The sequence below is a fragment of the Hylobates moloch genome, unplaced genomic scaffold (genome assembly GCF_009828535.3).
Source record: "Hylobates moloch isolate HMO894 unplaced genomic scaffold, HMol_V3 SCAFFOLD_21, whole genome shotgun sequence".
Taxonomy (NCBI): domain Eukaryota; kingdom Metazoa; phylum Chordata; class Mammalia; order Primates; family Hylobatidae; genus Hylobates; species Hylobates moloch.
This window is the reverse complement of record NW_026652296.1, coordinates 9766785-9789981: the sequence shown is the minus strand read 5'-3', so window position 1 is coordinate 9789981 and position 23197 is coordinate 9766785. Positions and strand designations below refer to the sequence as shown.

Below are 23197 nucleotides of genomic sequence, written 5' to 3'. Positions count from 1 at the left end.
TCCCCACACTTTGATCAGAACTGCTCTTATTCCGTATGAGTTATATCTGGGCTTTCTGCGTCAGATTCCACGCGAAAGATAGGTTCCATTGCTAAAAAGAGGTAGAAAAGTCACAATCTTAGAGTCGCAGTGCTGGAAGCAGATCGTTAGGTGTCCAGAAGCCTCCTAGCTTTGGATTTAGGGCCAAGAGCCTCTAAGCCCCGCTCCAGGCATGAGGGTCAGGATCGGGAGTACCTTTGTCCCTCTCTCAAGTGAGGTCTTGAGAGGTGCCCAAGTCCGTGCCTCTGCCTCAGCCACCAGCACAGGTCAGAACCTCCAAGATGATGCCACAAACCTTGAACACTCAGGGGCCCGGCTTCCCTGCACAACCCCAGCCTCTGTTCCTCCTCCCTCCCAGTGCTGTTCCGTTCAGGGATCCCTCCCCGACCCCACATGACTTTACTTCCCCGCTCCCCTGAATTTTAAAGGGCTCCGTTTTATACTTCTTTCGGTACCATATTTCTATCTGTTTAGCATTTTCAGTGGCCTCCTGCCTCTCATAGCCCCTTTCGAGGGGAATAAAAGGTCATTCCATAAATCTCAGGCATTATTAAAGATGACGGCAATGCACGATTGCTTGACACCCAGCGGGCTGGGGAAGGTAGCGCTAATTAGTCAGAAAACTTACTTTTCAGGCGTGAGTCATTGGAAGCAGGTGTCAAGGGAGCCTTTAACGAGGCCCTCGTGACTCAGTTGATATTTCCACTCTGCATCACCGCGTGTATATTGTACTGAGATCGCGGTGGCCTCGCCACCAGAGACAGAGGGCAGAGGAGAGAGAGAGGGGGAGAGAGAGGAGAAGAGAAAGAGAGGGAGAGAGAGGAGGAGAAGAGAAAGACAGAGAGGGAGAGAGAGGAGGACGAAGAGGAGTGAGAGGGGAGAGAAAGAGAGAGAGAGAGAGAGAGGTGCTTGGAGAACCCAGTATCCAATGTTAAAATAAATGCCTTCTGCTTTTTGGCCCTCTTTCCTATTTCCCTTCATTCTTTTTTTAATTAATTTACTTACTTTACTTAAAGTCAGGGTCTTGCTGTGTCGCTGAGGCTGGAATGTAGTGGCTATTCTCGGGTGCAATCATGGCTCACTGCAGCCTCCAACTCCTGGATTCAAGGGATTCTCCTGGCTCAGCCTCCCAAGTAGCTGGGACTACACCACACCTGGCTAACATTCCGTCAATAAATGTTTATTGAGCACCTACTACTTGCAGGCCCTATGCGAGGTGCTGGGAGGCAATGGTGAGCCATATTGCTGAGTCCTGTAGCTAAGAAGAGGAATAAATGAGTCAATTTCAGAGGTTGATGACTGGATATAGAAGACCAAGCTGGCTAAGAGGAGGGTGGTGGTGGTGGTGCTGATGTGGATTCTTTGAGAGGTGGTCAGGGAAGGCCCCTCTGGGAAGGAGCCAGCCATGCAGTGTTCTGCAGGAAGGGCATCCCTGGCAGAGGGATGGGCGGGTGTGAAGGTGGTGGGATGGGAATGATGTGGCTGTGTCCTTGAGGGTTAGGACAAGCTTGTGACTGTGACTTGAGTGGGAAGCCTCCTCCCCACGCCTGGCACTGAGGGGCTCTATGTCCTGCCAGCTGGAGTAGAATCTGCTCAACTGGCCTGGGCGCTCTCTCTACTGTGGGTCACATATGCTATATGAAGTCGGGGACCTGTTGCAGGTGGGGTGTGTACTCTGCAGGTCGCAGGTTGGGTGGGTGCTCTGCAGGTCGCAGGTCGGGTGGGTGCTCTGCAGGTCGCAGGTTGGGTGGGTGCTCTGCAGGTCTTTGGGGGCACAGGGAGGCCTGTGGGGGCTGCAGATTGTGCTTCTCAGTCTGCCCAGGGAACTGTAAACCCCCTTTCAAAAACATCTGTCCCCACTCTAGGTTTAGATTTATATGCAGGTATATGATGTAAAGTATTTTTTTTTTTCACAGATTAAAATAAATGCAGAGGAGAATAAAAACCCCACATGATTTTTTAAAGATAAAATGAACTGATTTCACCTCATAGTCAACAACGCTGACAGGCCCCCTGATGACCTGTCAACTGTCAGGGGTGCCTTTGTGTGAAAGTTTGAAAAACCAGCCCTAAGGGGTGAAAGAGGTGAATAGAGGATGGAAGAGAAGGAAAAAAGGATAAAAGCGAAAAGGGAGAAAGAAAGGCGCGGAGGTGGGGAGAGTCAAAGAGAAACGAGAGAGGGAGTACAGTATTCACAGGTCATTTTCCTAAAGGTGGCTGTTCTCTTTTTCTACAACCCCAGTAGGCCCCCACCGGGCCTGAACAACCCAAGCACACAGGGCCCTTTACTTCCAGTCCCCACACGCTGGCTTTGCTGGGAAAGCCAGCTCCCTCTTTTAAGAGAGCCCCATGGAAGGCATTCTCTCTTTTTCATCAATTTCGTTTCCCTGGACATGTTCCACATTAGAGATAGACATGCTGTTGCTGCTGTTTGTATTTTTTTTTTTCTCCAGGCAGACCCATAAAGCAAGTTTTTGCTGGGCATGTTATTTGCATGGTGAAAAGAACAAGGCATCTCCTTATTGAGGGAAACACACATAGGGGCTGGGGTGGGCTGGGCTGGGCTGATGACCCAGCTTCCTTTCACGGCTGCAGGCGGAGGGGCAGGGCCCCTCTGCTGATGTGCGGGTGTCCTTCCCGCGGTGTGGGAGTGAGGGTGTCCTTCCCCGGGTGCGTGGGAGTCGGTGCTGCGCCAGGACTGCACTCAGAAGCGGCCTGTCCCTCTCCAGGCGTCTGCAGTGGATGGCAATGGCTTCGGGCCACAGATGGCAGGCAGGGCAGGCGTGTCCTCCGCGCTCAGTTATTGTCTCTGGTGTCCGAGGAGGCACTTCCGAACAAGATGTCACTGTCCTGGGACACGCTCAGCTGCGACTTGGTTTTGATGAGGAACTGCGCCCTCCGGAACATCACCCTCTCCTGCTCCTGCTTGAGCTCCAGGTAGGAGCGGGAGAAGGTGTGGAAGATGGAGGTGACGGGGAAGGCCATGAGCAGGATGCCGCTCAGGATGCTGCTCAGGGCCACTACCTGGCCCGGGGTGCTCCTAGGGACCATGTCGCCATAGCCCACCGTCGTCATGGTGATGACGGCCCACCAGTAGCAGGCAGGGATGCTGGTGAACTCGGGGCTGTCGGCCATCTCGTTCTCGATGACGTAGAGCAGGGGCGCGAAGAGGGCGATGGCCACGCAGAGGAACAGCAGCAGGAGCCCGAACTCGCGGGTGCAGCGGCGGGCGGTGAGCCCCAGGGTCTGCAGCCCCAGGGAGTGGCGCGCCAGGCGCATCACGTACAGGATGCGCAGCGCCCGCAGCACGCGCAGCACCAGCCCCACCTTGTCCAGGTAGCTGTTGCCCGCGCCGGGCTTGCGGCGGCCCGCGGCGGCGCCGTCCACCAGCAGCGTGATGTAGTAGGGCAGGATGGCCACCAGGTCGATCAGCGTCAGCGGGCTCCGCAGGAAGGCGAACTTGCTGGGCGCCTGAATGAGCCGCAGGAGGAACTCCAGGGAGAACCAGCCCACGCACACCGACTCCACGATGAAGACGTTGTGGCACATCTGGGAACAGTGGCCCTGGGAGAGAGGGGAAGGGACGCCGGAGGGGTCAGCGGGCCCACCAGGGAAGGAGCGCAGAAGCTCTGCCCTGTGCCCTGCTAGGCTTCCCAGGTGGAAGGTGACCTCTCCAGGTTGAGTGGCCCCGGGTCCTCTCCCTAGTTGTGCCCACTCTGAGGCCTGGGGCACTAAGCACCATCTCTGCACTGGCCGCTCCTCATCTCTCTCTGCAGCCCCCACCTCGGCCCTGAACTCCAGACCCCCAATAGGCTGCCTCCCTGACGCTCCCACCTGGGTGTCTGAGGGGCATCTCGAATTCGCCATGGGATCCTGGTTTCCTCTGCCCACTGGTGGTTTCCCTCCCTGGCTTTCAGCAATCCCATCTTTCCAATGGCTCAGCACAGGATACCTGGCATCATCCTTACCACCTTGTGTATAACCCCCAGGAAGTCTCTTCATTTAAAACAGCGTGAGAATCAAACCCACTGCCCACTGCTCCCACCTGGTCTGGCCACCATCCTTTCTAGCCTGGACGGTTGCAGTCACCTCCCCCCTGGGCTCCCTCATCCCTGCAGTCCATTTTCCACACATAGCCGGAGGGATCCGGTTCCTCCTCTCCTTAGCACCCCCCATGGCTCCCGATGGACTCTGAGGAATAGTCTTGTTCAGTGCCCCCATCACTGCCCCGGGCAAATTTAGGCCAAGGCTGCCTCATCGAAGCTTTCAAAAGAGGCTGGAAATGTGCAGTTTTACATGAACTCTCCTGGTGACAAATGTTGGTGATAATGTTGGTTAAATAGATAAAATGTCGATGTAAGTCCTGGTGATAATTCAGTGCAAAGAAATACTCTATGGGTCACTAAAACACATATTTTTGTTGGGTTTGGCATGCGAGCTGCCAGCTTGCCTCTCTGGTCTGGAATATAACTGGGTGGTAAACAGTCCTTTAGTGGATTTGGGCCTCATCCTTGAAGGGGCCTTTGGCAGAGAGGAGAGGCCAGCGTGGTTCCAGCCTGGGGCATCTTGGAGGTTCTGGGGGCACAGCTGAGTTCTACAAGTCCCACCTGAACAATTCTGTCTCTAGGAATATGTGAGAGGCTGGAGATATGAGCTAATACCTAGTGGGGCTTTAAGGTCTTAGACCTCTGGGATGGGAAGCCCCTTCCTCTGGGAAGCCTTCCTGGAGCGTGCCCCACTAAGCTCCAGCAGTGTCAGTGGGCCTCCCACACAGAGCCTCCTTGGCTTGTGTCTCACGCTTATGGTGATGGGGGGGGGTGGGTGGTGCCACTACACCATCCCAACCCCGATAGACTTGAAGCTTCTTGAGGTCGGAAGACTTGTCCTGGTCACCCTGTCTCCCCTGTAGTGCCTCCATACAGTAGGCACTCAAATGTGTGCACAGGGAGCATGTGAAGCAGTGAATCCCACTGCACCCCAAAATGAAGTTGAAGGACAGCATTTTCACTGAATCCTTAAAAAGGCAAAGGTATTATTAATTTTTCAAAAAGCAAGTATCAGAAGTTGAACAAAACAGTGGCTTTATTAGTATTTTCCTGATAAAATCACGATCAAAGATGTTGGAGCTGAGAAGAAATTTATACTAAGTACAGCAATTTCCAGACAGGTCTCAAATGGTGAGCATTTTCCGTTTCCTTTCTTTTTCTTCTTGACCCTAATCCTTAAGAGAGGACTTTCTGCACATTCACTATGCATCACTTCTAATCCCTTCATGCGGTGTGGACTCAGTCAGCCCAATCACTTCTTTTTTTTTGCTCTTGTTGCCCAGGCTGGAGTGCAATGGCGCAATCTCGGCTCACTGCAACCTCCGCTTCCCAGGTTCAAGCGATTCTCCTGCCTCAGGTCCCGAGTAGCTGGGATTACAGGCATGTGCTACCACGTCCGGCTAATTTTGTATTTTTAGTAGAGATGGGGTTTCTCCATGTTGGTCAGGCTGGTCTCGAACTCCCGACCTCAAGTGATCTGCCTGCCTCGGCCTCCCAAAGTTCTGGGATTACAGGCGTGAGCCACCGCACCCGGCCCCAATCACTTCTAATCACTTCATGTGAACTCACTGAATCCTTGCAACACTGTGAAGTGGGCCTGTTCATACCCGCCCTGGACAGGTGAGAAATCAGAGGCTCAAGAGTTTAAATAGCTTGCCCACAGCTACTACACAGCTAGAGAGGAGAAAGCAGGATTTGAATTCAGGCCATCTGGCTGTAGCCCTGACCTCTTTATCACTACCCTTCATGCTTATTGAAAGTTAATTTTACCAGCTGGGTATGATGGCATGTGCCTTTAGTCCCAGCTATTCAGGAGGCTGAGGCAGGAGGAATGCTTGAGTCCAAGAGTTCGAGTCCAACCTGGGCAACATAGCAACACCCCATCTCTAAAATTTTTTTTTTTTTGAGACAAGGTCTCACTCTGTTGCCCAGACTCGAGTACAGTGGTGCAATCTTGGCTCACTGCAACCTCCACCTCCCAGATTGAAGCAATTGTCACGTCTCAGCCTCCCAAGTAGCTAGGATTACAAGCGAGTGCCAACACGCCCAGCTAATTTTTGTATTTTTAGCAGAGATGGGGTTTTGCCACGTTGGCCAGGCTAGTCTTGAACTCCTGACCTGAAGTGATCCACCTGCCTCAGCCTCCCAAAGTGCTGGGATTATAGACATGAGCCACCACACGTGGCCTAAAATTGTTTTTTTAATTTAAAAAAGTTTAAAAAGTTAACCTTACTAGTTGAATGCTATTTTCTTAATACCCATTTGAAAATTCAACTTATAAGCCAGGCATGGGGGCCCACTTCCTCCACATACATAAGTGGAAAAATCCTGACACGGTGAGTACTTCTAATGTTAAATTTGAGAGTGCATGTACATGAGACATAAGAATCGCTTCAATCTGGGAGGTGGAGGTTGCAGTGAGCCAATATCGCACCACTGTACTCCAGTACAGTGTAATCTCAGCACTTTGGGAGGCAGAGGTGGGAGGATCGCCTGAAGCCAGGACTTTGAGGCCAGCCTGGGCAGCAAAGCAAGACCCCATCTCTTAAAAAGAAATAAATAAATTCAATGTATACAAAAAGTACCAGCAAGCCTCTGTGGTATTAATGCAACAGCTATTGCTACTTCCTCCACATACATAAGTGGAAAAATCCTGACATGGTGAGTACTTCTAATGTTAAATTCGAGAGTGCACATAAAGCACTTAGCACATGCAGGGTATACAGTCAGTGCTCAATAAATATTGGCTGGCATGATATTTACGTTCAGTTCACACCGCCATACCTATTTCTCCACTGCCTATATAATTTGTACTTCTGAGACCTTTCAGTCTTTCTTGAAGCTTCCAGAATCCCCATATATAGGGAAGGAGTCACCAACTCAAAGGCCCGTGGTCTCATACACAAGGAGACTGAACTGGGCCCCTGTGGACTTGGCTCTCCCCAGGAGCTGCCGTGTAGGGCTGCAGGCTGGTGTGTATGTTGGTGGTGGGGCAGGGGGAGGGGAGGAACCCAACCTTACAATTTTTTTAAAAATTTTGTTTTTTAGAGATGGAGTCTCACTCTGTTGCCCAGGCAGGAGTGCAGTGGCGTGATCATGGCTCACTGCAGCCTCACCTCCGAGGCTCAAGCAATCCTCCTGCCTCAGCCTCCCAAGTAGCTAGGACTACAGGTGCAAGCCACCACACTTGGCTAATTACATTTTTTTTTTTTTTCCGTAAAGACAGGGTCTCACTACATTGCCCAGGCTGATTTTGAACTCCTGGGCTCAAGCGATCCTTCTGCCTCCAGCTCCCAAAGTGTTGGAATTATAGGCGTGAGCCACCACACCTGGCCTGATCTTATGAATTTTTAAAAGAAGCTGAGATTTTGAATTTTTATATGAAAAAACTTCACTTTTAATGTTGGCAACCAAGTCAAATTTTTGGGAAACCTTGTGTGGGCCAATCACATAGTCCTGTGGGGCCATATTAGGTCCCCAAGCTGCCACGTGGGAACCATATTTCCATGCTTACAAACACAGACTAGACTTAGACCTGGGGTTGGGCAGTGTCCTCAAATACCGAGTGGGTGTGAAAACACTTCCCCCACAGGGTTGCTGGAGCATTCCCTGGGGAGATAAGACGTAGGTGGCACATGCAGCCCAGCTCCGGTTCCTGTGAACTCCCAGATGAGTGAGAGCCCTTCGACTGCAGCACACACCCCGTGTCAGGCCCTGGAGTAAATAAACTTTCCATTCATTCTCTTATGTAACAAAAAGAAATGCTCACCATTTGTAGACACACATGTACCCATCAATAAAAATTATCTTCAGGACCCAGAAAATGTGTCTGGGCTACTATGATGCAAATGATTAGGAAGGTTGAGAAAGGGCCGAGTGGTTGAGATAAATTTGATGATATATGTAATGTGCTTCGCTCAGGGCCAGGCACGTCAAAAATCACACCATCCATTTATTCACTCATTTGTTCATTCAACAAATAGTGGTTGAGTGCCTGTTTGTGCTGGACACTGTTCCAGACACCGGCAAGGGGGAGGGCAGTGGCGGGCACAGTGGAGGCCAGGACAGGCACAGGCGTGGACCCCCATGATGCTCACTTATTAACAGGGAGGCAGACCATGCACACAAACATTCCTGATGTCAGGAGGGACCAGGGATGCTATTCAGCCAGCGTGCAATCAGGGGAGGCTTCCTGGAGGAGGTGACAACGCTCAGAGTCCCTTCCCTCGTGGTGGCACGTTTCCCCGCGGGGCGTGGGCTCTTACCTGCTCCTCCTCCTCCCTCAGGCTGGGCAAGGTGCTGACGGAGAGGTTGACGGCGGTGACGGTCACGAAGAGCACCGACAGGCAGGCGAACACCTTGCCAGGCAGCCCCGAGTGCGGCCTCTCCACCATGTCGCGCAGTCGCCGCATGCAGCGCCCCAGGCGGCCCTCCCCCTCGGCCGGGCCCTCGCTGTCGCGGCCCTCGCTGTCCAGCGCGTCGTCCTCTTCCTCCCGCTCCACCATCTCCGCGAACTCCTCAATCTTCTGCAGGTAGCGGCGCTTGCAGCAGCCGTCCAGGTGGTCCTCCGCGATGCCCCAGTACAGCAGCTCCTCCTGGAAGGACAGCGCGCACATCTCGCGCAGCAGCCGCAGCTTCCCCGCGCGCAGGAAGGTCAGGATAGTGCCGAAGGCCCCCGGGTTGCGGTCGAAGAAGAACTCGTTGCAGGTGACGTCGTAGTCATCGCACACGTTGAGGATGTCGTCGAAGTTGGTGCAGGCCTTGAGCTGGCCCAGGCGCGTCAGCGGGAACTCGTCCAGCGTGGTCCAGGGCAGCGAGTACTTGATGCCGCCCACGTTGATGATGATCCGACGGCGGCGGTCCTCGGGCTGACAGCCCTGGCGGGGCTCATCCTGCGGCCGCAGCCGCTGCGCCCGGCGGTAGAACGCGCCCTTGATGGCCTGGCGCTGCGGAAGGAAGGCCGGGTGGAAGGAGGCGTCCGAGGTGCAGCTCAGCGCGCTGTAGTCGTAGTCAGAATTGTCTCCCGGTAAGAGGGTCATTTTGGGCCTTCACATCCCTCTCGGGCCTGTGGGGAGAAGGGAGGAAAGACCCTCAGTGACCACCCCTAGCTTCACCTTGCTGAGAATGCAGATTCTGCAGATATGCACCGTTAGGGATGGAATCTTCACCCCCACATCCATAGGGTGCAGGCCCTAGCCCTCAATGGGATGGTATTAGGAGGTGGGGCCTTTGAGATGTGATTTGGTTCAGATGTGGTTGTAAGAGCAAAGCCCCCACGATGGGATTCGTGTTCTTATAAGAGGAGGAAGACAGGCCGGGTGCGGTGGCTCACGCCTGTAATCCCAGCACTTTGGGAGGCCGAGGTGGGTGCATCACCTGAGGTCAGGAGTTTGAGACCCACCTGGCCAACATGGTGAAACCCTGTCTGTCTCTACTAAAAATACAAAAACTAGCCGGGCATGGTGGCGTTCACCTGTAATCCTAGCTACTAGGGAGGCTGAGGTGCAAGAATCACTTGAATGTGGGACGTGAAGGTTGCAGTGAGCCGAGATCGTGCCACTGCACTCCATCCTGGGTGACAGAGTGAGACTCCCTCTCAAAAAATAAAAACAAAACAAAACAAAACAAAAACAAAAACAAAAAAAAGAAGAGGAAGAGACACTAGGGCTATCTCTCTGCCATGTGAGCACTCAGGGAGGCATCTAAGTGTGAAACCCCGAGAAGAGTGCTGCTGGCGCCCTACTCTCAGACGTGCAGCCGACAGAACTGGGAGAAATAAGTGTTGCTGAAGCCACCCAGTCTGTGGTATTAATATTTGGTTACATCAGCCTGAGATGACAAAGACATTCACCTAATAGTGAAATAGCAACAACATTGTTCAGCATCTCCCAGCCTTCACAATTCTCCCATATCCATCTATGCACTGGGGATGCAGCCGTGCGCAGAATGTGAAGGGGTCTCTGATCCCAGGCGGCTGACATCCTAGTGGATTTTCAGGTGACACATGTACTGTTATTTACTTAACATTTTATTTTAAATTAACCTTTTTTTTTGGTATTTATTTGGCTTGGAAAAACAATTTGGTGTAGACCTACAGTTCTCATAGGGCTGATTTAGTCTCCCAAAAGACACGTGGCAATGCCTGGAAGCATTTTTGCTGGTCATGACTGGGGTTGCTATTGGCATTTAGTAGGTAGAGGCCAGGGAATACTGTCGCATGTCCTACAATGCACAGGACAGTCCCCACAACAGACACCTATCTGGTCCCAAGTGTCCTTAATGCTGAGGTGGAGAAGCTTGGTTAATGGTTATGAACGCAGACTTCGGAGCCACACAGCCTGGGCAAGTGACTCAACCTTGATGTGTCTTAATTTCCTTGTCTGTAAAATGGGTACAGCCATGTGACCTATTTGATAAGATTACTGGGAGGCCTAAGTGAATTATGTACATAGGAGCATTTAATGCAGTACCTGGCACATAGTAGGTATTCAGTAATTATTGTCTATTATTATTATTATTATTATTATTTTTGAGACAGAGTCTCGCTCTTTTGCCTAGGCTGGAGTGCAGTGGCACGATCTTGGCTCATTGCAACCTCTGCACCGCGGGTTCAAGCAATTCTCGTGCCTCAGCCTCCCGAATAGCTGGGACTACAGGTGTGCCACCACACCTGGTTAATTTTTGTATTTTTAGTAGACGTGGTTTTGCCATGTTGGCCGGGCTGGTCTTGAACTCTTGATCTCAGGTGATCTGCCCACCTTGGCCTCCCAAAGTGCTGGGATTACAGGTGTGAGCTGCCACGCCCGGCCTATTATTATTTATCTTAAAGGGACAACTTATATTGTTTCCATTAATGGAAAACAGATACCATTGCCATAAATCAGAAGCAATGGACAAAGAAATGCACAACTATGAAAGCAATGCCATGTTTGCTCAGGGGTCGGCAAACATCACCTTGAGGATGCAGGGGTGAACTGGACAGCCATGTTCATCCAGGAAGCCTTCCTTGGCTCTTCCAGCTAAATTGAGCACCCCTCCCCTTACAACTGGTGCATCCGTCTTCACAGCACTTACCACCAGTTCTAGAATTGTCTGTGCACAAGCCTGGCTCCTTCATTAGGCAGCCTGCTCCCTGGGGGAAGAAATGTGCTTTAGTCATCTGTGAATCCCTATGCTCAGCACTGTAAAGGCTCAAAGAAGTGCTTGCTAAATGAGTATATTTCCTGTTGATGAGACCAACATGATAAGGCGACTTCTGGGGAACTGAGGTCAAAATATCAACTTGCATGGACTCCTTCCTTCCCAACCCTCAAAGCTAAGGGTTTGTGCTACTGGAACAGGATTGCTTATTCATTACTAGCTCATGGGCTGAATTTGGTTCACAAATATTTTACTTGGCTTGGAGAGGTTTTTGAAAGTTGAGAAATTTCATGTAAAAATCCATATCCTTGGCTTCTCTTAAAAAATCAGGATATCTGGCAACACTTGGCCCAAATGCCAACTGAGAAATGGCTACCCCTTTAGGCAGCACATGCTCCAATCCACCACAGTCCCCACCCCCAACTATTGTCTTCCTAACACCCACTGTATTCCACTCAAATGTGTTTCTTTCCCGGCCCTATAGGCATTTGAGTTTGAGACCCTTAGATTATAGCTATAGAGCTCTCTGGAATTGAGCCGATGCATAGAAAAGTTAGTAGGAGTCAAATACTCTGCTTTTAAAAATCACCAGCCCTCGGCCAGGTGTGGTGGCTCAGGCCTGTAATCCCAGCACTTTGGGAGGCCGAGATGGGTGCATCACGAGGTATAAGATCGAGATCATCCTGGCCAACAAGGTGAAACCCCATCTCTACTAAAAATACAAAAATTAGCCAGGTGTGGTGGCACGCGCCTGAAATCCCAGCTACTCGGGAGGCTGAGGCAGGAGAATCCCTTGAACCCGAGAGGTGGAGGTTGCAGTGAGCTGAGATGGTGCCACTGCAGTCCAGCCTGATGACAGAGCAAGACTCTGTCTAAAACAAAAACAAAACAAAACAAAACAAAAAAAACAAAATCACCAGCCCTCTCCCTAGACAAATCCCCGATGGAATCGAGTGGTAAAAGTCTATCAATTCCAAATGGAAACCCATATCCAATACTTAAATATGGGTCGGTGCTGTGGACATGTTCAGGGAAACACCCGCTCACGAACACACACATACACAAACACATGTACGTATGAATGAGAAAGTGTTTTAACAGGTGCTGGAAGGGGAGGGAGGGTGTTTCACACTTAAAAGGGGCTCCTTCCTAAGAGGAATTGCTTTACAAAAGCACATCACCCCTCTACTACTCACTGATCTTTGGGGAAGGCTACAGTTGCATAGATCAGGGTTTGGAAAACTAGGGTACACCTGTGTTTGAAAGAAAAATGATTTGATTTTAGACGGTTAGAGTGTTTTTTAACTTCACCTAAAATTGGAACCCATCTCCTCAGGCACAGCCTGCCAGGATCCTTTGGAGGCGTGGGAATAATCCCTTTCAGGCACTTTCCTTGGTGATCTCTCTTTTCAGCTCTGCTGTTTCATCTTTGCTACCACAGAAAAGAGAAAAAGTGACATTCTGTTTGGCAAGAATGGTGATGGAGGTAAAGGGAAAACGCTTCACACAAGCCCTGGAGGGCTCTTGTGAACCCCCATGGCTGTAATCACCTCTTCTTTTTAGGAATTTCTTCTTTCAACCCTCCCAGCTTTGCCTCCAGCAGAAAACTCCCCCAATTAGTGATTTATTTCCTTCACACCCTGCCCCACGTGAGTTTCCTGTGTGGAAAGTGATCCTGTCTCGGCAGCACGGTGGGTATGGAGAGGCTGATGCTACTCGGAGGGTAATAAACACAGTAACGACCTTGTGCTCAAAGCCAGAGTCCCCTGGGGAAATGCTGAGGCCAGAACTCACTAAAGGAAGAACAGGCATATTTCTCCATGGCCTTTGGTCTTGCGGATACCCGATCTGATGTGAGATGGACGGCTCAGCACCTCTAGACCCTACACTAAAGTTCATAAATCAAAGAAACCCCAAAGCCTGGGCTTCTGAAAAATAATACTGCTTTTCACGCAGCCTGATATCCTCACAAGAAATTTTTTATTTCTCCATGGTGTTAGTTCTGTTAGTTCTACAGCATGGTGGGTTTAAGTGATTTTGCCTCCGAGGGTCTATGGATGCTTGGGGAGAGGAAGCTGTTTGAGGCAGAGGCTGCGATGGGGGAGATGAGGTGAAGTCCGGAGGCAGGTGTCATTCATTCATTTATTTGTTCGTTTATTCAGTAGTTACTGAACACTCACCATGTGTCAGACTCTGTATTAGAGCTGGAGACATGGCAGAGAACAAGACAGACCCAGTCCCTGTCCTCACGGAGGTGACCTTCTGGTGGGGAAGACTGTTTCCAAATGAGCACACAAATCATTTCAGGCTGCAGTGACTGCAGTGTTGTTGACAGAGCAAGGTGAGAGATGGAGAATGACTATTGTGGGGTGTGAGGCAACACTGGCTGGAGGGGTGAAGGAGGGCTTCTTAGAGGAGGGGACATAGGGTTGAGCCGCACGGATGGATCCAGCCCTGTGAGGACCTGGCAGAGGGAGTGGCAAGAATTTGCTCCCTGACTTGGGGGTGGGCTTGGATGATCAAAGACCAGAGAATGCTGAGCACAGAGCGAGGGGAAACTGGGAGAAGAGGAGGGGGGCAGGGGGCAGGGGCCAGGTGCAGCAGGGCCCAGGGGCTGACAATAAGGAGCTGGGGCTTATTCTGCAAAGGACAAGGAGTCCATGTGTGCCTGCCAGGTCAGTGGACAGCGGGTGGGCTGGGCAGCCCGGGCTGGAGGCTATGGAAGTCATTCTGGAAATGACTAAGGTTTGCAGCGGTGGAAGTCCTGGAGAACAGGAGGGATTTGGGATGAACTTTGGAGGAAGAGCCCTCAGGACTGGCTGAGGAATGGGGCCTGGGGGAGGGGGAAAGAGAAGAACCAGGATTCCAGGGGTGCCATTTACCGAGGCGACGGATAGGTGGCGCTATGGTGAGCTGAGTCAGACGAAGCCGTTCCTGGCTGTGGGATTAGGGACAGAAGATGCCGGCAAAATCAAGGAGAGAGGACGGAGATGGGTGTCTCCCAAGGATGGTGCCAGACCATCAATGCTGAGCTGATGGGTGTGTGTTTGCAGGGGGTGAGGGTGTCACCTGGCAGCTTTGACCTGGCTAGGCTGGCAAGGACAGGAGGGCCAGGGTAGTAGAGCTATGGTGAAGCCAGAGGCAGGGGCCTCGCCTGTGCCCTGTGCCCGGTACCCACTGAAGCTGCATCACATCAGGCCAGAGTGGTCAGTGCAGGGCATATGGTAGGCGGAAAAATGTCCCCACATTCCCCTAGATGCCCATGTCCTAATCCTAATCACTGGAACCTGTGACTATGTTAGACTGCATGGTAAGGAGGAATGAAGGTTACAGATGCAATTAAGGCTGCTACAGCTGACCTGAGATGGGAAATTACCTTGGATGATCTGGGTGGGCCCAATGTAATCAACGGGGTCCTTATTTGTGGAAAAAGAAAGCAGCAGATGGAGCGGTAGAGGGCTGTGGCATGAGAATGACTCCACTGGCCACTGCTGGCTGTGAAGATGGAGGAAGGGGCCATGAGTCAAGGAATGCAGGTGGCCTCCAAAGGCTGGAGACCAAGAAATGAGCTCCCTGGAGCCTGCAGAAAGGAGCACAGCCCTGCCAACACTCGATATTAGCCCAGCCAGACCCATTTCCAACCTCTGACCTCCAGACCTGTAAGATAATACAATTGGGCTGTCTTAAGCCACTCAGTTTGTGGTAATTTGTGACAGTTGCGATAGGAAATGGGATGCTGAGGCCGGGCATGGTGGCTCACGCCTGTAATCCCAGCACTTTGGGAGGCCGAGGCGGGTGGATCACTTGAGGCCAGAAGTTTGAGTCCAGCCTGGCCAACATGGTGAAACTCCATCTCTACTAAAAATACAAAATTAAGCCGGGCATGGTGGTGGGTGCCCGTAATCCCAGCTACTGGGAAGATTGAGGCAGGAGAATCACTTGAACCTGGGAGGCAGAGGTTGCAGTGAGCGGAGATGGTGCCACTGCGCTCCAGCCTGGGTAACAGAGTGAGATTCTGTCTTGAAAAAAAAAAAAGGAGATGTTGAAAAAAAGCTGGTTCTGGTTCTGGTTCTCCTCCAGCTTGGGGGACAATGTGCCAACCACCCTAAGCTGAGGAGGCAGAAGGGCGCACAGGCTTTAAAATCAGGAGACCTGGGTTCAAGGCCAGTTGCTCTGTGACTTTAGGCAAGTCGTGCCCTACCCCTGAGACTCAGTTTCTTTATCTGTATAATGAGGCTACAAACAACTCCTGCCCCCTTGAGTTATGGTGAGGACAAAAGCAGATGGCATAGGTGATGCACTTGGCTCCACGCCTGACGCTCAGTGAACCCTCAATAGTCGTCTTGGAATTCTCACAAGCTATGATTAGAGTCGGCTGCCCCCCTCCCTGCTTCCCAAGAGAATCTTCTTTTCTGACCTGACCCACTGCGATTTGGATCCAGCATCATCTGACCCCCGGATCCAATTGCTGGAGGGTATGTGGGCTGGCCTAACACTCTGGGAAAGCCACTGGGCGGTAATGAGGGAAATGAAGATGCTGCTGCCCTGTGACCCAGGAAACCCACTTCTGGGTATATTTCCCAGACCTGGGACCACAAAGGGTTGTGGCAGACATTGTCAGTAATAAATTATTTGCACTCAAATCCTTCACTCAGGGTTTGCTTCTGGGGAACCAGATGGAAGAGAGTAACAAACAAGGTACAAGAATGCATGTTCTGTGTTGTTTACGGTACCAGGAGGTCCCCTAGCATCCATCCCCAGGGGAGTGGACAGGCAAGTCTTCGCAGAGGCAGATTTTGGAATCCTGCAGATTGCCCAGGAATCAGAAGCAATGGACTGGGTGGAGACTTAGCAACACATTTAGCTTTTAAAAACAGTGTGCCGAGTGGAAAAAGAAACAGAAGTTTCTAGCACTGTGCTATTTATGTAAATGAACACACACACATTACATATTTTACAAGGTCTCAAGCACATGCGAGGATCTATATCAACCACATGGAGGGTGCCTGGAAGGGCAAAGGAAGAGGAAGAAGCACGGGGATTGGAACAAAGAAGAAAAATGAGTAAGATGAGACAGCCTGGCACAGGCCAATGAGGAGGCGTGCTGGGAAGCGGTGTGGTTTGTACAACTCCGGGTTTTAACCCAGGTTTAAAAAGACAAATGAAGAGCACAAGAACAACAGAACCTTCTGAATTGCTCGGGGTGCTCGGTGGAGATACAGATTCCTGGCACCCTCCCCAGTCGGAATGCCTGAAGGGGAGGCCCAGCAATGAGCATTTTCACAGGCTCTCCTGGAGATTGTGTGCGAGGGAGGGGACCAGGAATGCCTGGAGTTCTCCCAGGGGCTGGAGGCACAGGAGCTGCTCTGGGCTTTCACCGGGACTGCCCTGCCCAATGTGTCAATCTCCTAGAGGCTCTGGAAAGCTCTGTGAGTCCCGCTTCATTGGAGAAATGGAATCCCTTCTGGTTTGTGAGAAAAATCTTCTGCATTGGGGCTGCCTTGATCAAATTTCCATTCAGGAGCCCAGAGATCCACTGACACTCTCCTGCAATTTTTCTATCCTTCCTTTGAGGAAAAAGGTGATGCTTATAAGCTATGGCTGAGGGCTGAGAACATAATTCCAAAGATAAATGATCATTGAGACCATAAGGCGTTCTAAGTGGCAGTTCTCATGTGACCACCCTGAGGTCAGCACATGACTGAGGGTACAGGTGCAGGACCTGTGGGGTGGGACTTGGGAGGGCAGAATGGGATGGAATGAAGGTCCAAGCCAGGTGTGACTAGTCGTCCCTGCTGCTCCTGCTAATAACCCTGTGGCCTGAGCAGGCCATCACACCCACTGAGCCGCTGGCCTCTCTGAGCCTGCCTCCTCCCCTAGAAGATGGGGATAAGATTGCTGACCTCACAGGGCTATTATGGGGATCTGGTGAACGGAGGTTTGCTGCAGGGACGAGCAGTGTCACCGGGCCTCCTGTGCCCATGGCTACATTCTATCAGGGGCATTAAATGGTTCTACAAATGGTCCTGGGCTGACCCCAACTGCTTTCAGTTCTCTCTCCAGGGTTCCAACAAGCTGCAGGCCTCTCTGGACCCTGTTCTTTCTGTCTTATGCTCTCCATCCCTCTTCCGAGTGGCAGCGGGGAATGCAGAGAGAGTGCTAACTGCACAAAGTGTTATAAATAGCAGCAACCACAGCCTCCCTCCACTGCAAACTCACTAAGTGCCAGGTGCTGTGCTAGGAGCCTTAATTGCCTGAGTCTCCATCCTTTCCTAAAAAGGCGGGTATTATCACTAATACCCCCATTACCCCCATTTTACAAATGAAGAAACTGAGGCCCTGAGAAGTGAAAACTTATGTCTGGCAATAAGTGATTAAGCCAGAATTAAGCTAGATCTGTGGGACTCCAGGCCAAACCTCTTTGACCCCTGCCTTTTACTGCCTCCTTGAACCACTTGTTCCTTTCGGGGAGCTGGTGTGGTGTCTCCACCCCTTGCAGTGAGTCAGGGATTGGGTTTCTAGTCTCTATTTCATATGGACAAGATTTTGGAATGTTTCTGAGGATGGGGAGAAGCAGGCAATTGTCCATGGCTGGGGAAACATATTTATCACTATTTTATATTTGCAAGAGAGCAGAGTTAAAAAAAAATCGACAAAACCCCTAGTTTTGCCAAACTCAGCATTGCCATTTTGGCCTCTGGGAAGGAGATGTTGACGATGGAGGCAGGGGGTGGAGTCATCTCCATAAGCCCTGATGATACCTTGATTTTGGCCCAATGAGTCTCATTTGGTCTTCTAATCTCCAAAAACTATGAGATAATAAATTCAGGCTGGGTGCAGTGGCTTGCGCCTGGAATCCTAGCACTTTGGGAGGCCAAGGTGAGAGAACTGCTTGAGTTCCAGAGTTCAAGGCCAGCCTGGGCAACATAGTGAGACCCTGTTTCTACGATTAAAAAAAAAATCAGCTGAGCATGGTGGTGTGTACCTCTAGTCCCAGTGACTCAGGAGGCTGAGGTGGGAGGATCACTTGAGCCCAGGAGGTCAAGGCTGTGGTGGGCCATGATAGTGACACTACACTCCAGCTGGGTGACAGAGCAAGACCCTGTCTTCAATAATAATAATAATAATAATAATAATAATAATAATAATACAAAATTTATATTGCTTTAAGCCACTAAATCTGTGCAAGTATGTGAAAGGAGGAAATTAACACAGCTTCCAAGGCAACTTTCCAGAAGGAAAGCATTTCTCTCCTGCACTCTGCAGGCTTTGGTTTCTCTCTCTCGTACCATGTCTCTCAACCTGTGCCATTCCCTCACTCCCAGTGGGCGTCTCGGGGACCCGTCCATCTCTCTCCATGCCACTCTTTCCCAGGCCCTGCGGCATTTCATGCCAGTATAGCTTCATCTGTCAGGATTAGGGCTCCTGGCCGAGCTGACTCAGAGGCGGGTCAGGCTGCATTAATCCCCAATTAAAACGTTAATCAAAATGGATCCAACCATTAGCCTGGCCCGGGTCCCGGCATGTTAGATTTCCAAGAGCTGCTGTGCCCTGGTGGAGAATATATCTTTCTTAGCCACCTGCCGTCTGTTCTCGCCACGGTCCCACCACCCTGGGCCTTGGCCCAGCCTCCTGAAAGCTGGGGCCCAAGTTCCTGGGGAGATTATGCGCTGGGAGCTGGGCTTTCCCCTCCATTCCTCACTTGCCCCCAAATGAGAAAAAGTGCCAGTGTCCTTCCCCGCTATAAAAAAGACAGGCTGCCTCCGGAGCCTCCCTGCTGTGCTGCAGGCAAGCAAAATAACACCAAATGCACGTTTGCGTTTGCCTTCTTCTACGGGGAGGTGTTTGGGGACTTGAGCCAGAAGATCCTTCTCTCTTTGCCTCCTTGTAGCTCAAAATTAAGCAGAGAAGCAGGCTTGGGGGAGCAGTGGGGACCTCGGGACGGCAGGAAGGGAGACACCTGCTTACCAGAGTCCTCTGGAGGGACAGCATGATCAGACTTGCCCGGGGAGGTGTGGGTGTGAGACTGAAGACTCACCTCAGGGCAAGGGACAGTCTTAGGCACAATTCAGATCCTATTTGTAGCAAAGTCACCTCATTTCTGATTTTGTTAATCAAATACAGTCTGCTGGATGATAAAAATGGTCCACAGCGATGGAGTGCTTCAGCTAGGTTCTTCGCCGCTCCCTTTTTATTAATTCTATTTAGAGGGGCTTTACCAGCTGCCATTTTTCACCCACGGGCTCCATTTCTGGGCTTAATGCATCAACCAAGAGTAGATTCCTGTACCCCTAGACCTCTGGCAACAGGCAATGTTGACTCTTCATCAACATTGGAAAGCAGGGTGGAGAAAGGACAGCCGAGCCAAGGTACCTACTGAGGCTCCAGGAGGTGAGTTCCTTGGAGCTGGTTTGCGTCACTTAGCCCTGTACCCAGCACACATCTCTTTGTTCTTCTGTTTCCTGAGGCATCTCCCTCACCTCTTGCCAGAGCCCAGCTGTGCATCTGGTGCAGAGAATTCAAAGTGGTGCTCAGATCTGCCCCAATCAGGCTCCAGGACGAGCTTCAGGAAAGTCTTTGGGGATGGGGAGAAGCAAGTAACCTCTGCCTCCACTGTCACATCTCCCTCCCAGTGGCCAAAAAGGCAACCCAGAGTTTGGCAAAACTAGGGGTTTTGTTGATTTTTTTACTCCCAAGGCTTGAGAACCCAGGCTGTAGGCTGTGGGCCTGGGCTCTCAAGTCTCAGGAGAAGAACCTAGGTTGCCTCGTTTCCAGTGCGCTTGCAGTTCCCTGCAGGTCAGGAGTGTGTCCCATGACAGACATCTTTCCACTGGAACGGGCTGGCTTCGAGAATGACTGAGGAGGGTGATCCCCAGGGGCCAGCACTTGCCTGTTTTTCAAACACACCTTCCCTCCTTCCCCTCCTATCAGGCGACTCTGCAGGGCTCCCAAAGCCGGGGGAGGCACAAGTAGAGCTCAGGTCTGGCAGAGCCTGAAAAATCCCCCAAAGAGGGACAGCATGCCCTAGCCACAGTGCCCACCACATGGCCCCAATCAGCAGTGCCAAACTTTTCTTGGAGATGTGCTGCCGGTGAGGCTCTCCACAGGGACTCTGCCATCATGGGTGTGGGGGTATCAAACACACGCTAATGAATAAACCTCTGCTCAGATTCATAGGGCAGGAACTTCCCCCACCCCACAATCAATCAGACCAGTTCCTGCTCCCTCCTCTCACTTCCCCCTGTACTTATCTCAGGGAGTCAGCAAAGGGGGTGGGGGCGTATGTGTCTGTCTCCCTCTTCTATGTGTCTGTCATTTACCTGGGTAACTTTGGTGCCTGGCACCCTTTAAGTGCTTAATAACAGCAAGTGTTAAGAAAATGCCTGCTGAATGGACAACTTAACTCATAAACCCCATTGGTGGGAACCTGCATTCCTCAGTAATGTCAGATCAGTGTTTCTCAACTCCTCCCCACCCTACCCCATCACCCGCCCCTAAGGAGCTTTGAAAAGATCTTTTCTTCCTATTCTAGAACCAATTCCAGCTTCCACGCCTCCCACCTTGAGAAGGAATGCATTAGATGAACGAAGACTTCTGCCTATATACATGGGCTGCTATAGTTGGCCCCCCCGGGGCAGTCTGTGGCCTCCCAAGGCAGGGGGCCTGGGTCTTAATCCTTACTTCTCTCTAAGCTGCATGAAGGGTGCCCCCATTCTATCCCACCCCCATCCCATCCGTCTTCACTTCTCCCCAGCATAGGGCCTCCATAAATGTTTGTGAACTGGATGAATGACTGTTGAGCGCTTGGTATGATGAGCTGCGTATAACAGGTGCTCAACCAATCTTTGTCCAATCTATGAATGAATGAATGAACTTCACCCTTTTCCTTCCATACCTCCAGGCCGAGCTTCTCTCCCACATGGAAACCCTAAGGCTGAGACTACCACTTTCCTACCAGTTCCTGGGGTGTCCAGTGAACTGTGTCAGTATCCCCAGCGCCTAGCACACAGTAGGCGCTCAATAAACGCTCGCTGTGTTCATAACGAATGACTCAATCATGCTCACGGTGGGGGTGAAGGGGGGCTCCATACTGTGCCTAAGGATACAGTGAATGAGCAAGTGACACACACTCCCCCACCCCAATCCCTAACTCTCCTTCCTCCCGGGATCCGGGGAGAAACCTCGGCCCACAGCCGGGATGCGCCCCCGCCGGGGTCACCGCGGCGGCGAACGTCCCGGACTTCGCATCCCGGGGACCCCTTGGGATGAACCGAAGCCGGACCCGCACCTTGGCCGTAGCAAGCGCGCTCCACGCCGCCACGCACCAGCGGTGGCTCCCGAGTTCTCTGTCGCCCTGGCCTCCCCGCAGGCGGGTTTCGAGGTCCCCGCAGGGAGTTCAGGGCCACGGCCACGGCCACGTGCAGCCGCCCCCGAGCCCGAGTTTGCAGGCTCGGGGTCCGGTTCGCGCTTCGGTGGGGCCCGGCGAGGCTGCAGCGCGCAAAGTTCCCACCTCAAGTTCCCGTCGCGGCGTCCCCGCCTCGGAGTTGGCCCGGCCGCGGCTTCCGTCCTCCGCGGCTGCCCACAGGTCCGGGGCGAGGACGCGAGAGGGGCCTGGAAGCCGCCCGGGGCGCCCGCTCTGCCTCCTGGAGCCGCCGCCAAACTTCCGTCCCGGGGCCCGGCTCAGCTCCCGCCCTCGGAGCCACGGCCGCCCCGTCTCTGCCTCCCGGTCCCCGCCGGGCTCCGAGTGCGCCGGGAGCGCGGCGCAGCAGCCGCCGAGGGAGGGAGCGAGGCAGGAGGCGGGACGGAGGGAGGGGACTGAGCGCGGGGCGGGGAGAAGGGACGGGCAGCCGAGAGCGCAGCGCTTGGCCTCGCCCCGCTTTGGGACAGTGGCAGCGGCGCCACCGTCACGGGGCGTCCAGGCGCCCAATCGGGACCCCGCACCTTGGATCCGGGGGCCCTGGCGCGCCTGCTGGATTGCGCTCCTCGCTGCCAGTTCCTGAGCCCGCGTCCGGGACTGCTCGCGCTACGCCCTCCCTCCCGTTGCCTTCTTCCCCGTCTGCTCTCCCAGGAGCGACCACCCTGCGGCCCCTTCGCCTGCATGCGCCAGCCTTCAAGGTCCCCGCGCTCCGCTGCCCTGGAGCTTCACGCACTAGGCGGCGCGGCAGCCTCCTAGGGTCGCGCTCCCTGTCAGCTTTCCCCGCGGTCCAAGTGCGCCGGTGGTCCCGGGTCCGGGCCCCTAGCAACACCGCCCCAGGGTCTACATGTGCCAGATATTAAAACCCCACTCTCCGCTGCCCCGGGGCCGCGCTCCACGCGTTTCCACATCCTGGGAACCACACGCGCCATGTCTCCTGCCTTTCCCTGGAAGTCCAAGTGCACCGCTGCCTCTGGGTCCCTCGCCCCCTACCCCGGGCAAGTACTGCATCCTTAAGGCCCTCCACGCGCTGCTGCCCTGGAGCCGCAAGCTTCCACATCCTGGGGGCCACATATCGCGCGCCTTTTCTCTACCTCCTAGACCAATGTTGCCCTTGGGCTCTTCCTGACACCGCCACCCAGGGACTGCCAGCACCTTGCTGTGCCAACTTCCTAGGGCCAGTATGTACCGTGCCAGGTGTTTTCCCTTCCAGTCCCGCGGGGCCACGGCCCCAGAGCCCTCCTGGGCGAGCAGACCGGCACTTCGTCGTCCACTCCCCTGGCCGGTGCAGGGCACTTGGACCAGGTCCTGGGGTCTTGGGGTCTTGGGGTCTTGCGCCCAGTGTGGCCGCCTAGCCTCGGAGTTGGTAGGATGCTGCACAGATGCTGGAGGTTGGATTGGAGGGATCTCTTGGGTTGGAGGAATCTCTTGGGTTGGAGGGATCTACTGGGTTGGAGGGATCTATGGGGTTGGAGGGATCTACGGGGTTGGAGGGATCTACGGGGTTGGAGGGATCTGTGCTGCTGGCAGGGCTGGCCTCTTAGGGTCGCTTCCTTGC

General features: G+C 52.7%; 1 protein-coding gene across 5 annotated transcripts; it reads right to left on the bottom strand.

The window, feature by feature from the left end:
• Nucleotides 1-1343: 1343 nt before the first annotated feature.
• KCNG1 (potassium voltage-gated channel modifier subfamily G member 1) lies at nucleotides 1344-21973 on the bottom strand. 5 transcript variants are annotated; one of them, XM_032142649.2, is made up of 5 exons: nucleotides 21736-21761; nucleotides 12537-12657; nucleotides 11160-11217; nucleotides 8351-9150; nucleotides 1344-3603 (listed from the first exon to the last, which is right to left on the bottom strand). In XM_032142649.2, exons 4-5 carry the CDS (start codon nucleotides 9122-9124, stop codon nucleotides 2836-2838), a joined length of 1542 nt encoding a protein of 513 aa, XP_031998540.1. In that variant the 5' UTR covers nucleotides 9125-9150; nucleotides 11160-11217; nucleotides 12537-12657; nucleotides 21736-21761; the 3' UTR covers nucleotides 1344-2835. The 5 variants fall into 5 exon arrangements, with proteins under 5 accessions (XP_031998540.1, XP_031998539.1, XP_058289141.1 ...); XM_032142648.2 differs by lacking the exon at nucleotides 12537-12657 and having other exon boundaries at nucleotides 21736-21972; XM_058433158.1 differs by lacking the exons at nucleotides 12537-12657; nucleotides 21736-21761 and adding an exon at nucleotides 21514-21569.
• Between the last annotated feature and the right edge of the window lie 1224 nt (nucleotides 21974-23197).

What these genes read in the sequence shown, in the direction of transcription:
- KCNG1 (XM_032142650.2), bottom strand. Translation starts at nt 9,124, where the DNA reads ATGACCCTCTTACCGGGAGACAATTCTGACTACGACTACAGCGCGCTG. An exon ending in TGAGGGAGGAGGAGGAGCAG is followed by an intron (nt 3,604 to 8,350) that starts GTAAGAGCCCAC and finishes CCTCTCTCCCAG; the next exon opens with GGCCACTGTTCCCAGATGTG.